Source organism: Streptopelia decaocto (assembly GCF_964273445.1).
Source record: "Streptopelia decaocto genome assembly, chromosome: Z".
Classification (NCBI taxonomy): domain Eukaryota; kingdom Metazoa; phylum Chordata; class Aves; order Columbiformes; family Columbidae; genus Streptopelia; species Streptopelia decaocto.
In genome coordinates, this window is record NC_138657.1 from 71,702,896 (window position 1) to 71,716,357 (window position 13,462).

The 13,462-nt window shown below is 53.5% G+C and overlaps 1 protein-coding gene across 14 annotated transcripts in view; it reads right to left on the minus strand.

The window, feature by feature from the left end:
* Positions 1 to 7,566: 7,566 nt before the first annotated feature.
* The window catches only part of RUSC2 (RUN and SH3 domain containing 2), a 65,073-nt gene continuing 59,177 nt past the window's right edge, over positions 7,567 to 13,462 (minus strand). For all 14 annotated transcript variants that reach the window (XM_082075074.1, XM_082075086.1, XM_082075085.1 and 11 more), the window contains 5 exons: positions 13,352 to 13,457; positions 12,257 to 12,303; positions 9,709 to 10,690; positions 8,878 to 9,051; positions 7,567 to 8,578 (listed from right to left, as the gene is read on the minus strand). In XM_082075074.1, the coding sequence (XP_081931200.1) occupies positions 8,398 to 8,578; positions 8,878 to 9,051; positions 9,709 to 10,690; positions 12,257 to 12,303; positions 13,352 to 13,457 (1,490 nt within the window). In that variant the 3' untranslated portion in view covers positions 7,567 to 8,397. The remainder of the gene's footprint in view (positions 8,579 to 8,877; positions 9,052 to 9,708; positions 10,691 to 12,256; positions 12,304 to 13,351; positions 13,458 to 13,462) is intronic.

Consider the following 13,462-nt stretch of genomic DNA (forward strand, 5'->3'; position numbering starts at 1 on the left):
AATCACATCCCCTGTCCCTCTGTTCACCACTTCCAGCACAACCATGGTCAGCTCCTATATTAGCAGTACATGGCATCTACAAAAGCCCTTCATTACCCCATCTGAAACCTCAAAAACCATGAGGAAGTGTGCCCCAAGCAGTTGCCAGGAAGCCCTCTTGCTCTCTCACTCTTCACACTTCCCCTTGCTCCACACCAGAAAAATCCAGCCCTGAGCATAACCCAGGCTCTTGCACAGAAGATGAGCACTGTTGCAAGGTGGTGCCACCTTCCCCAGCACGTCCAGCAGCTACATGCTCTGGTCACACAAAGCAAACCCAAAGCCACAAAGCTTTAGCTTATTTGCAGTAAGACAGGACACAGGTGTCCCTGGGCTTCTTGGTTTGGTAGGTCCCACTGTCTCCCCCATGTCATCTGCTGCAGAATGCAGCCAGTAGACCTGGCACAGCTGGGAGGCTGCGGAGGGTGTATTTAGGCAGGGCGTATTTCAGCAGGGTGTATTTCAGCAGAGTGTAGGCAGGGAGCTGCATCCTGCTGTGATGTCAAGGTCCAGGCATACTGCCACGCACCTGTCCCATTTTGCCACAAATCTCGCACTGTACTGGCATTTAAACCTCGTTTTGCAGCAAACTTGTCACCATAGGGGATATCCTTCCCCTGTTACGAGAACATGCTCTCCTGTCAACCCTACGGACTTCATGGCAGATTTGAAGCTCTTTATGTGTTTGCAAAAAGGACTGCTGACTGCTTCTACTGGCTGTTCTTTGCTCTCTTTTTTCTTCATCTTATTGAGCTTTTACATCTTATCTGCCTGATACTATTTTTTGTCATCTATAAATGACTTCACCTCTTTGAAGGTCCTCTCTGTGTCAAATAACCTCTGGCCTGGTGGTTAGTGCTGCTTGTTCCTCTCTACCTTTAGGTACCAGGATCCCTGAAAGGCTACTTTAAATCTTTGCAAGGTTGCTGGACACTGTGACCATGCTGCTTCTTTTAGATTAATTTTATCCACGTTTCCTCATTTCTTGTATTTCCCCTTTCTGAAACTGAACCAACATGCCACTGGACTTTTCAACCTTTGGTGATTATGCAGAGTCATGGAAATGAAGCATGTTGTGGCTGTCCCCAGCAGGCAGCCCATTCCTGATAACATGCTCGGCCCAGTTCAGCACAGAGCACAGTTCCCCATCTTCTTCCCTGGACTTGTGGTGCATGTGGAGGAGCCACACACCAACACTCCATGTGCCTCTGCCTGGTATTGCCAACCAGCCATCGGGATGCTTGAGGACCAACAGCAGCAGTACTTGCCTTTTCATAGAATCATAAAATCATTTTGGTTGGAAGAGACCATCAAGATCATCGAGTCCAGCCATTAACCCAACACTGGCACAAAACCATGTCCCTAGGAACCTCATCTACACATCTTTTAAACACCCCCAGGAATGGTGACTCAACCACTTCCGTGGGCAGCCTGTTCCACTGCTTTGCAACCCTTTCTGTGAATGTTTTTTTTTTTCCTAATATCCAATCTAAACCTCCCCTGGTGTCCTGGTTTTGTTAAAAAAAGACCAGTTCTCTTTTAGCGATTTTTTTCTTTCAGCTTAAGTTCTTCTAGGTGGCTGTACTTTTCTGAGTTTTAGCCTGCACATTATTCCTCGGATGCTGTACTCAGTGCTGATAAGAGACCAACAGAATGTTGAAGAAGCTCGTGTTTAGAATTATTACTATGGTAGCCAAGAAAGACTGATAAGTTTTCCCACGTTCCGTTGTGAGAGGGGCTTGTTTGAGCAGGGGTGGATGGAACAGGTGACTAGAACTGACCAACAGAAGTATCCCATCCCATAATTGTCATACCCCCTATATAAGAGGGTGATCACGAGGGTCACTCTCTTCACCCATGGCCGGCATCTAGAGAGCGCCCTGTCTGTCTGTCTGCCTGTGCTCTACAGGCCTCAGGCCCTGCATCCTGCAACCAGGTTCTGGTTTGCTGTGCAGTCCCGCTCATGACTTCCGGGGTCCTGAGCTGCAGCTGCTGGAGCCGCCAGCTCCGCACACCCAGCTCCGCTGCTGGAGTGACGCCAACCCCACATCGAGCATTCGAGATTGGTTTTGTATATTTTGTATACATTCTCTATTTATTAGTAGCATTCCTTTAAAACTCTCCAACTTGAAGTCTAAGTCTCTCTTCCTTTCCTCTTATCTTTCCAATCATCTTTCCCATCTAAAGGAAAGGGGTGGCGGGAAGTGAGGGGATAACAGGGAGTGTCTGCCACAGTTTATTTCTGCCTTGCCTTAAACTGTGACACCTGGTGCAACTTGAGGCCATTTCCTCTCGTCCTATCACTTGTTACTTGGGAGAAGAGACCAGCACCCTCCATGCTACAACCTCCTTTCAGGTAGTTGCGGACAGTGATAAGGTCTCCCCTCAGCCTCCTTTTCTCCAGGCTGAACAGCCCCAGTTCCCTCAGCTGCTCCTCATCAGTGCTCCAGACCCTTCACCAGCTCCATTCTCTCCTCTGAAATCTTTCCAGTGCCTTTTGGTTGGGATCCCAGTTCCCAAACGTTATCTGTGGTGCAAAGAGGTTTGCATCTCTCCTCTTGGCATCTCTCAGTCGCTGAGGCCACAGCTCAGTGGATGTGCTCCTGCCCTTTTCCCAGCCTCCTGCCTGCAGATGGAAGGTGGTGCTTGCACCCACACATGCTATTCCCCTGCATGATGCCCTCTAGGAGCAGCACCTGGCTTGCCAGTCCTCACCTAAATCTCCCCTGTCCCATCACCCATGGACCACGCACAGCTGCTTGTGCACAGAGGCTGGTTCTTGGGCCATGAGCATCGCGGTAAGGGGAAACAGGAGCTCTGGGGCATGAAAGCCACTCCTGAGTAATGCTGCCACTGAAGTTCATTCAGAGGAAACATCATGGGTTTCATTGTATACATGGGGGCACTGAGGCAGAGAGGAAGCCAGCGAAGGGGCCAAGGAAGGAAGTGTGCACGGCAAACACCAGTTTCAGCGCTCACTCCCAGGATGGTGTAACTGCAGCCTCTAGTCCTGCCTCAGCACTCCTGGGCTACTGCCATGAGCAGGGTCACAGCGACTAAGGACCTGTGAAACCACTCCGGTGACCCCGAGCTGTGACAGCCACCATGCAGGGAGCTGGCCTGTCCCCAGGCTATGCTGCAGCTAGGCTAGTCTGAAAGCTGGATGTTACAGAATCACAGAATGGTTGGGTTTGTAAGGGACCTCTGGAGATCATCCAGTCCAACCCACCTGCTAAAGCAGGTTCACCAGAGCAGATCACACAGGAATGTGTTCAGGTGGGTTTGAATGTCTCCAGAGAAGGAGACTCCACAACCTCTCTGGGCAGCCTGTTCCAGTGCTCTGGCACCCTCAAAGCAAAGAAGTTTCTCCTCATATTCAGATGGACCCTCCTATGCTTCAGCCTATACCTGTTGCCCCTCATACTACTGCTGGGCACCACTGAAGAGTCTGGTCCCATCCTCTTGACACCCACCCTTGAGATATTTATCAGCATTGACAAGATCCCCTCTCAGCTTCTCTTCTCCAGGCTGAAAAGACCCAGATCCCTCAGTCTTTCCTCATAAGAAGGATGCCCTAATCATCTTTGTAGCCCTCCACTGGAGTTTCTCCAGTAATTCCTTGTCCTTCTTAAACTGTGGAGCCAAGAACTGGACACAGAACTCCAGATGGAGCCTCCCCAGGGCAGAGTAGAGGGGAGGATAACCTCCCTCAGCTGGCTGGTCATACTCTTCTTAAGGGACCCCAGAATACCATTAGATGTTCAGCTGTTTTGGGCATGCACAAAGCTCTTGGGGGTTAGTATGAGCTCATATATGGTTTGATGTCCCCAAAGCAGTGGTTGCAGAGGTGTCAGAACAACCTGCATGCCCACACTCAGCCTGGCACCCCGTGCCCTGTATGGCACGACTGCTGAGGGTTTTGGGGATGTGTCACTAACTGCTGGATGCTGGCAGGGTGAGCATTGGGTTTGGCTGCCAGGAGAGACATGGGAAGGAAAGGCATTTCCCCTCACCCCTTCCCAATATGTGCCCGAAAATCTCCCATGCTAATGTGATACCTTCTTTGTTCTCCATCAGGTGCCACACAGTTGTGGTGACATGACATTCACACTTCTCTGCAAGGCCTGACACTAGCTGCTACCAGCACTGTGTGATGAGACAGTCTGCTTTCCTGTGAGCCTTGCTGGCTGGCATGGTTTGTGGTCTGTCCTTAGAAACTGTTCATAACATCGTGGCTCAGCCATGGGGTTACTCCTCTGAAGACAGCTCTCTTGCTGTGGCTGCAGACCTCCAGGGCCTTGTGCTCACCCTGGGGCTGCCTGTCCTGACTGCATGTGCATCCCTGTCCCACCTCCCCATGCCTGTCCTGATTCCACCTGCATTGCTTCAGTCCTGGCAGTCATCCAGGGGCCATGCTCACAGCCCTTGCCCTGGAGATGAGCCAGACACTGATGACCTAGGCAGAGAAGGTCCAAGGAGACTTGCAAGGACCCCTACCAGCAGGTCTCTGCCTCTCAGCTGGGGCTTTTCTCTGGAGGTGTTGAAGTCATGTAGATGAGGTTCTTAGGGACATGGTTTAGAGGAGGACTTCACAGTGCCAGGTTGGACTTGATGATCTTAAATGCCTTTTCTAACCAAAATGATTCTCAGTGATTCTATGTCCCTGTGCACACATGTCATGTCTGGACTCCCACTGCACCTTTAATTTGCCCCCAGCCATGCTGTCACCCCACACCTTTACCTCCCACACCACTGGGTCCCATAGTCCCCTGCCACCACCCCAGAGCAGATGTCTCTTCCATGAAGATGGGCTCCTCTTTGCTACCCATATACTATATGCTCTGTTTCCAGGGTTCATCCTGAGAGCCCAGCACTTCTTTGCCAAGATCTCCGCCAAGATGTGCAAGGATGCCAGAAGCAACTTTGCCAAGCAGGGGCTGAAGTTGCCTGCAAGGAACAGGAGTGAAGGACACTGCTGCTGCTCCAGGACCCTGCACAGGGGACATGAGAAAGTCAGGACTGACTGTGCATCTTGCTGCTGGTCCAGAGCTGTCCCTGGGCTTGCTCTGCACCTCAGGACATTTGAAGTTGGCACTGGTGATGGGGTGGCACTGGTGATGGGGCTGGCAGCTCCTCTGTCCTGTGCCTGTGGAGGGCAGGGGGATGTGGGGCCAGTGCTGGCAGGCAGCCTGCACTAGGAGGTTGGGAAGGGACTTTATTTAGTGCAGTGACAAAGCCAGGGACCTGCACTGTTCACTAGTGAAGGGTTGCTGCGTTTGGGTTCAGGGAAGCACCCAGGAGGGGTGATGGATACAGCATGACCATCTAACCTGCTCCCATCTCTTCTGGAGGTGCTCACAAGGCTGTGGACCAGCACTAATCCCTCTCTCCATCACCACCAGCACTCCATAGCACCCACCTTTCTGCTGCTGTGTCCCAGCCAAACGGGTACCAAGGGATGCTGAGGTCCCTGTGCCAGGGGCTGGCTGAGCTGGCCTCCCCACAACAGGATCGTCTCCAGGACGCAGCAGCACCCGGCAGCTCCTCTCCCTGCTCCGCCTGCCTCCAGTGCTACTCATGGCTCTGTGTCCCCATCAGGATCCCACAGGTGACCCTCTGGGACCAGGCCTCCAGTAAGGCCACCCAACCACAGCAGCAGCAGTGGCAGCCACTGCCCCATACACATTGCTGCGTGCCTTCCAGCCATGCAGGCTTCACAGTTTCATGCCCTGTGCCCAGCTCCTGATCGGGACAAGCTATCTGGTAACCACCAACCAGACCCAGCTTGAGTTTGGCCAGATGACACTGAAGAAGACTTCAACAGCTGCAAACGCTATAGCAACAACCCCAAATCCAGACTTTGACACCATAACCAGCCCACTACGTACCCCTGCATCCCGGGCTGCCCTGGCACTGAACACACAGTGAGCTGTTCTGTGTCAGTCCTGGCAGCACAGGCTGCTGGAAATCCCCTCTGCCACCCTGGGGCTGACTCAGCACCCCATGGGGCTATTTGCCAGCACACGGTCCATTTCCCCTTTTGGGCCAGCCCATGCACGTGGGGAGAACAGCCTGGCTACATGCAGTTTGTAAATAGCCTGACCACCACCCCCTCTGATAGACTGGTTAAAGTCCTGGCTGCTTCATGTCTCTCCATGCCAGGACTGGAGTTAACGCTCCTTCACTTCTGGATGTTTTTTCTGCTGTTTTGACTCACTCCACCACCGCAGATCATTTGTCCACATGGTTGAAATGAACTCCAGCATGGTGTCCTTGCAGCAAAGGCTGAAGCCTCAAGCAGAGTTCTTCCCTCCACCTGGCAGCTACTGAGGTGTAAAGGAAAGGGATGGGCTCTTGGGGCTCATTCCTGCTAGACTTGGAGGTCCAATTCTTGTCTGAGTCTAAGTTTTGAAGTCCTGGAGACTGTCCTTGTGGGTGACCCAGAGCCACTGAGCCTTGTGGCAAGGCTGTCCCAGGCTCTGGGTCCCAGCTTGGGTGCCACAGCCCCACAACCCATCCTTCACCACCTCCTTCCTGGGATTCTCAGGACTACCTGCTGCTGCCTGTGGGTTATAATTTCCAGTTTGGTTGCACCTATGGACACTTTACTGACAATACCTGGAGCACCCTGGGGAAGCAGATGCCCAACTGAAATGGTGTGAACTTTTGTCTGAATTCTGCTTGGTCCCCCTCCAGCATGCACAAGGAACCTCAAACAACACCGCCTCTCCAAGACATACCATCATCTGATGATGTGATGGAGTTCCTCAAGCCTGAACTGACAAGTCTGATAGCTGGCGACAATGCGTCTCCTTCTGAAGGTCTGCTGTTGGCTGTGGTGGAGGCTGGATGAAGCCTGCAGTGCTGTGTCCCAGCACAGGTAACCCTCAGACCCTTCTCAGGGACAGGCTGAAATCACAAGGCTGCATAGCAGGGAGCTCAATCAGCACCTTTTTTATTAATATGCATCATAAATAAAGAAATAAATAAAGGCGAGACACCTTGTTCTAACAGGGAAATACAAATTAAATATGGTGCAATATCAGCTAAGCGATGTACAAGCAGGAGGTAACCTTGCAAGACCAGGGCCCCTCACCATGGAAAAGCCAGCCCAGGCACGATGCTGTGAGCAGCGTCAACCTGGCCAAGGTACCAAATACTGGCATGGCCTTTCATTAACACTGTTCTCCACCTGACAGGCAGGTGATGATCCCCAACCGAGCGGGCGGCATGAACATGGCAAGGGGTCGCCTGGCATTGCCTCTCCCGAGGACCCCAGGACCCCCAACATCCCCTTGTGCTCGTGCACGACACTTGTCCCCCCCCTCCCCACCCCATGGCACTGCTCAGCAAGATCAGAAACCCTATGCCAAGGGGAGCACCACCCCTCCCTCCCTGGCTCCCTCTGGGAGCCCCCCCTGATCTACCTGCCAGGAGCACTGCCCCCAACTCCAAAGAGCATCCCTAGCCCAGACAGGGACCCTGCCCTCACCCCCTCCCCTCCAAACCCCCTCCACTGAGCATCCCAGGGCTTCCCAGGCACTGGCTCTGTGCTCTGCATGGAGGGCACAGGGCCACCCCAAAAAACACCCACCTCTGCGAAGGGTGGCACCACCTGTCCCGGATCTATGTAACACTGAACATCCACACGCCTTCCTCACAAGCCCACACACCCCTCTGCTCCACACACACACACTTGCCCCATTCCCCCTCCCCTGGCTCTGGTCAGGCACAGTCCCCAGCCCTGCAGCCTGGCAGTGTTGGGCCCCTTCTCTCTAAAACCCACTAGGCACCACTGTAACACATCAGAACAGGGCTGCTCCAGCATGGGGGAACCTACCTCGCGGCCCCCCATCAAGCCACAATGTAACCCATCAGCCCAGACTTGCGGAGACCTTCCCAATGAATGGCTGTCCCACCCCTGCAGCTGATGGTGCCAGGGATGCTGAAAGATGCAGACTTCACTGTCCCCCAACAGGAGGGGACAGCCAGCACAAAACTGAGCCAGGCAGCAGGGCAGCACTGCCCTGGCCGGGACTGCTTGGGTTCCTGCTATGTACGAGTCCATGGGCTATGGGGTGGTGTGGGGTGGAGGGGTCTCAGGTGGTCCCCGGTGTGGCTGCATGCATGGTGATGCCTGGCAATACAAGGTGCAGCTCACAGAAGACCTCAGGGGCCAAGTTGGCCTTTGGCAGCTGCACAAGGAGGAGCAAGAAGGAACCATCTATGGTTACTGTATTCTGTAATGGCAAGAAAGGTAAGAAACTAGCAAGCAGCTGTGTCTGTTCCTCTGGCAGGGTGGGCTTCCCCAAAGGAGCCTCAGCAGCCCACGGTACTGTGCTTGGCCTCCCAGCCACGTCAATAGTCCTCGTCCTCTGGGTGGGTGACATACATGATGGGCACCAACCCCTTCTCACAGCCGAGGCTGCACTGCAACCAGTCACCATCCACCTTGGAGATGACCTGCAGGATGTCCCCCTTGTTGAAGCTCAGCTGTCCTGCCTCGGTGGCAATGTGATGGCAAAGAGCTTTCACCTCGCTGCAGACAAAAGAAGAGGAGGAAGGGTTAGTTCACCACAGGAGACTCATCCTGCTGAAGCCCAGGGACCACCATGGGCACAGAGAAGCGAGGAAAACATGCCCTGCTTCCCTACCCAGCCAGGCTCCCAGCTGCCCCTTGCCTGCAGACTGCAGAGTTGGGGTGGATGGATGCACAAGCTCCATCACTGCCCCAAAACATCCCCTGTCCCCTAAGTACATAGCAGACCAGGCAAAGCCGTGCCAACCACAACCCACCATATTCCAGGACCCGCAGGATGGCCACGCAGTACCACTCACCACGGAGGGTGAGGAGACAGCCCTCGTGCCGGCCCTGCCACGGGGGCCACTTCAGGTGACTCTGGCTGGGGGGGCTCTGGCTCAGGAGCTGCTTCTCGCCACATACTTGCCCCGACCGTCTGGGCCACCAGCTGGAACACAGACTTGTCCAAACTCAGCCAGCCAGAGGGCAACCTGCAAGAAGGAGACAGAAGCAGGTATTGTCAGGGAAGCAGCTGCTCTCATGCCATGGTCATGCCTTAGAGGTCTGGCTCTGTGCATACAGTACACTGTAGTCCCCAGGCTGTCTCCTGATGGGGGTGGCTCAGCATCCCCCAGACACACCATGGCCTAGTCTGGGAAGGACATTTCCTGGAGCTATAGAACTAAGAGTGCAGGTTGAGAGGCAAGGCAGGGAGGTCTCAGGTACATGGGGCAACTTAATGGCTCCTCCTCACCTGCTGTGTGCAACAGGGATGGTTCTGTGTTCTGTTCTCTTTTACCATGCATTTTTGGGAGGGATGAGATGATGATGGGGGTGGTACAGCAGGATCCCATGCCCCAGAGAGGAGGCTTAGGAGCCAAGGCAGGTGTACACCTCAAGCAGGAGAGGAAAACCACTGAGGAACATTTGAACAAGGGCAGCAGCCAAAGAGGGTAATGGTGGTGTGGTGGAAACTAAGGCAGGCAGGCAGGGCTGGGTAGGAGTGACAGACCTCTCTGTACACACACTGTCTCTCATGTGCCATCACGGTGCAGTTCACAGGTCGGTGGTTGGCCTGACTTCCACCAGCACTGCTGCAATCCAAGGTTAACCAGCCCTCTCCAGCCCCAAACCATCCCTGTCCCTACCTGTTAGGCTGCCTGGGCTCTTTTTGCACCTTCCTGGACCCAAACAAGTGGCCCCACTTGATGGGCTGGCTGCCCTCTGATGCACTGGTGCTGCTCTCCTCTTGAGGGGCTGCGGCTGCTGCTGCTCCCACTCTTTGCTGAATCCCCGTCTCCTTCTCCTTGCTGCATTTCAGCTCTGTGAGCACCGAGTCTGGGGGGCTGCCCATCCAGAAGGGCCAGCTCCGTTCCTTCACCTCTTCGCTGACCAGTACCTGCTGGGGCTTTTCCAAGGGCTCTTCCACAGGCTGAGGACTTGGCTTGCTGGCAGCCTTGGGCCTCTCCTCCAAGGTGCCCTCAGCAATGGGACAAGCCTCTGCACCCTCCACTACCCCTTCACGGGGGGGTGGTGCCTTATGGGTCTCCGCTGCCCTGGGGACAGCATTCAGAGCCTTCTTCTTCTTCTCATAGCGGATGAACTTCGAGCCTTCAGCTGAGCCCTCGATGTAAATCTGAGAGCTCTGCATGAGCTGGTACCACCAGCCCGCCTGCTTGTCCTTCTTCTCTTCCCACGTACTCTCTTGTACCTTCCTCCGCTCTTCCTCCCTGTCACCGTCTCCACAGGAGGCCCCCACCCCCTTCACCCTCTCACTTGCAGCTTGCTGAGGGCTGTGGCCGGGTGAGATGTCACCATCTCTGGCACCCACTTTGCATGGTTCAGGGGTGACGCTGCAGCCATCGGGATCCTCACTGCTGCCCCGCGTTCGCATCAGTTGCAGGGTGGAGTGTGCGGAAAGCAGCAGGTCCTGCTTCACGCGCAGCAGCTCCTTTTGCTGCTGCTGCTCTTTGCCCATCTGCATCAGGTGGTGCTCGAAAAGGAGGTCTAGGTTGAAGGGCAGCAGGGAGAGAGGCTGGAGCAGGAGCAGCAGCTCCTCGAAAAGAGGCTGGCACACGCTGTGAGACAGGCACAAGAAGCCCACCGGCTGGTAGTGTGCCAGGATGATATCTGTAGGGCGAGAGACATTTATTAGAGGAGACACCCTTGCCACCCACCAAGAAGCTGGTGAAGCTATGGGGAAAGGAGTTGGGCACTAGCTTTCGGTCACAGCTGTGGCTGCAGCATGAGGCTCAGCACTGGTTCAGGGAGCACCAGATGCTCTGAGAGCTCTGGGCAAACTGGCCCAGGTCCTGCTTCCAGTCATATCTGCAGCCAGGACATGCCTGTTAGACTATCCACCGGGATGACCTCTGCCGCATAATACCATGACAGGAAGGTGTGAATAAAGAGCATCGAAGGGTTGGCACACGTTAAAATTCTCTTCCCCACCTCTTGGAGATAAACAAGGAGCTGCAGATCTGGCCATTACCAGTCCCCTGAAGAGAGAGGAATCAGGGACAGCTGAATACCGTCTTTCGAGGGACCTGCCTGCGCTGAACTGTGGATCCTAACAGAAAATGAACTAGCATTTCTACCTGCGCATTTATCCTTCCCTTCATTTGACCACCTCCACAGTGCTCCACCACCTCAACTTTGTTGTTGGGTCTCATTCTCCCAGAGAGAGAGCTGGGAACAGGATTTGTGGCCGTTAGGCCTCAGTGAGATACTAAACTTACACCACAGACAGGACTTGCACCTTATATCTAACCCCTCTACCTAACCTTCATCATCCTGACACCTCTAGCTACTTCCAGTTCTTAATGTTGGCTTGAAACAGACAGTCATCTTCTGCTCCAGAAAAACAGGGTGCTTTCTTTTGCCACACGGCTCAGTACAAAGGCAAGTCTATTCTCCTGTCTGCTCCATGGATAAGTATTGATTGCACGTGCAGACCTGCAAAGTGTCCGCTGTCAGGTCCCAAACCTGATAGAAGACACTGGGATGGACTTCTTGCAGCACCTGGGGCTCTGTGCTGGGCACAGGCTGAGCTAGCAGCCTTCTCAGAGGATACAGCAGGTCAGGGGTGTTTGTCTCACTGAGCTCTTAGCACTTAGTCATGCTGTTTCTAGGCATCGGGCAGCTTGGTCATGCTGCTGGCTGATCTGCATGCTCTAAAACCATTTCTGGTCGAAAAAACAGATAAATCTAGTAAAATGTGCCTTTTGTTTGGCATGAGGTTTTCCATTCCATTTCACATGCCTGAAGGGTTTCAGCTAAGTGTGCACAGCTCCAGCCACACAGAGCCCTCAGGCACTGGGGAGGGACAGCAAAAATTTGGGGAGGCTTAGATCTGGTCTCCTGTGAGTAGACTGAGGGATCTGCAGTAGAAGTGGAAGCCTTGGGTACTGTGAAAGCCTTGGATACTATCTGCAGCTGGGAAGGACATGGTTGTCCAGGCACAGGTGGAGGGATCTGCATGGAGCTGTGACTTCCACCTCTCTCCTTTTTGCTGAGTGGCCTTCCAGCAACACATGCACTTGGACTGCGTGTAGGCTAGTCCTTCAGCTCAGAGCAGAAGGGAGCAGCTCAGACTGAGAGACCAACAAGAGACACACATGCCCCGGAGCTTACATCTGTGCTCTACTCTGTGCAGAATTTGGTCCATGCCACAGCCCATAGCCCTCAGGCTCTTACCTTCATGGTTGTAGAGGTGGTTGAACCAGAATTCCAAGGATCGGATACTGCAGAAAGGGAAAACAAGCAGAGGAAGAAATAAAAAGTGATAATTGACTCATCTCCTTCAAGAAAGGCAGCTGGGAAAGGGCATTTATACAGCATGAACCTTGTGAACTTCAAGACTGAGTGAAAGGACAGTGGCTCACTTCCATCAGCATGCACAGATCACAGGTACCCAGCCTGTCATGGGGCCATCCAGTTTGCTTTACATGAGGCATTGTGCAACCATAACCCCTAAGAACCATGTTTCCAGAAGTTTCCTCATAATTTAGGTCCTATGTCTTTGGCAGAGCTTAGCTTTGCTGAGAAGGGCTCATATGGAAGAGGCAAATCACCTATGAAGATGAGACCACTTCTGCAGGCTTTGCCCAAGGTATGCTGGCATCCTGTGCCAGCTGAGGAGACCTGGGACACTCTCAGTGGGGACAGAAGGGAAGAGCTTGCTCCTGCTTGTAGGGGTTCCTCAACATTTGGAAATCCTGGGAACTCTTTCCACTGCCAGAGCTCTTGTTGACCAGTGGAGAGGAGCAGGGAAAGATCATCCTAGCAGCACTCCGCCCTTCATCACTACTTACTTCTGTTTAACACTGAGTGTAGTGTGCACACTGCCTATCCAGCTTGGAAGGGTCAGCCTTGAGTCCTGGATCAGGGCAATTTCTCCTTCAGAGCCTTATGCATTGTGATGCACTGCAACTTCAGGAACCAGTGATTTAAGTAGGGATTTTTCATGAGTAATTTATTCATGCTCTATCTATCCCTGCATGAACCCTGACAGACTCTTACCACCTCACATTTTGGGGTTAAAGCAAGGTGACAATGTTCTTCAGTTGGCTACAGCCACCCCTTCTCAGTTCTGGCCTGGTAGGGTAGGTTTTATCCTTCTGGAGTTCCCTGAGGCTCACAGCTTCTTCATTCCCTCATCTACAGCTTGGGAGCAGTTTCCCAGGTTTCTTAAGTCTTTTCATTGGCAACTGTGCCTGCCTGCAATCGAGGACCAGCATCTGCTGCCAGCACTGGACAGTGACACGCAGCCAGCCTAGGGAGTCTGCTTACTTGAGGAGGCCAAAGATGAATGCGTTGAACCTCATGGTGTGGTTGGTGAGCTCCGTGTACTGGCTGATTTTGCTATAGAGGCTGTGCAGCAACTTTGTAGAGGGGCCTATG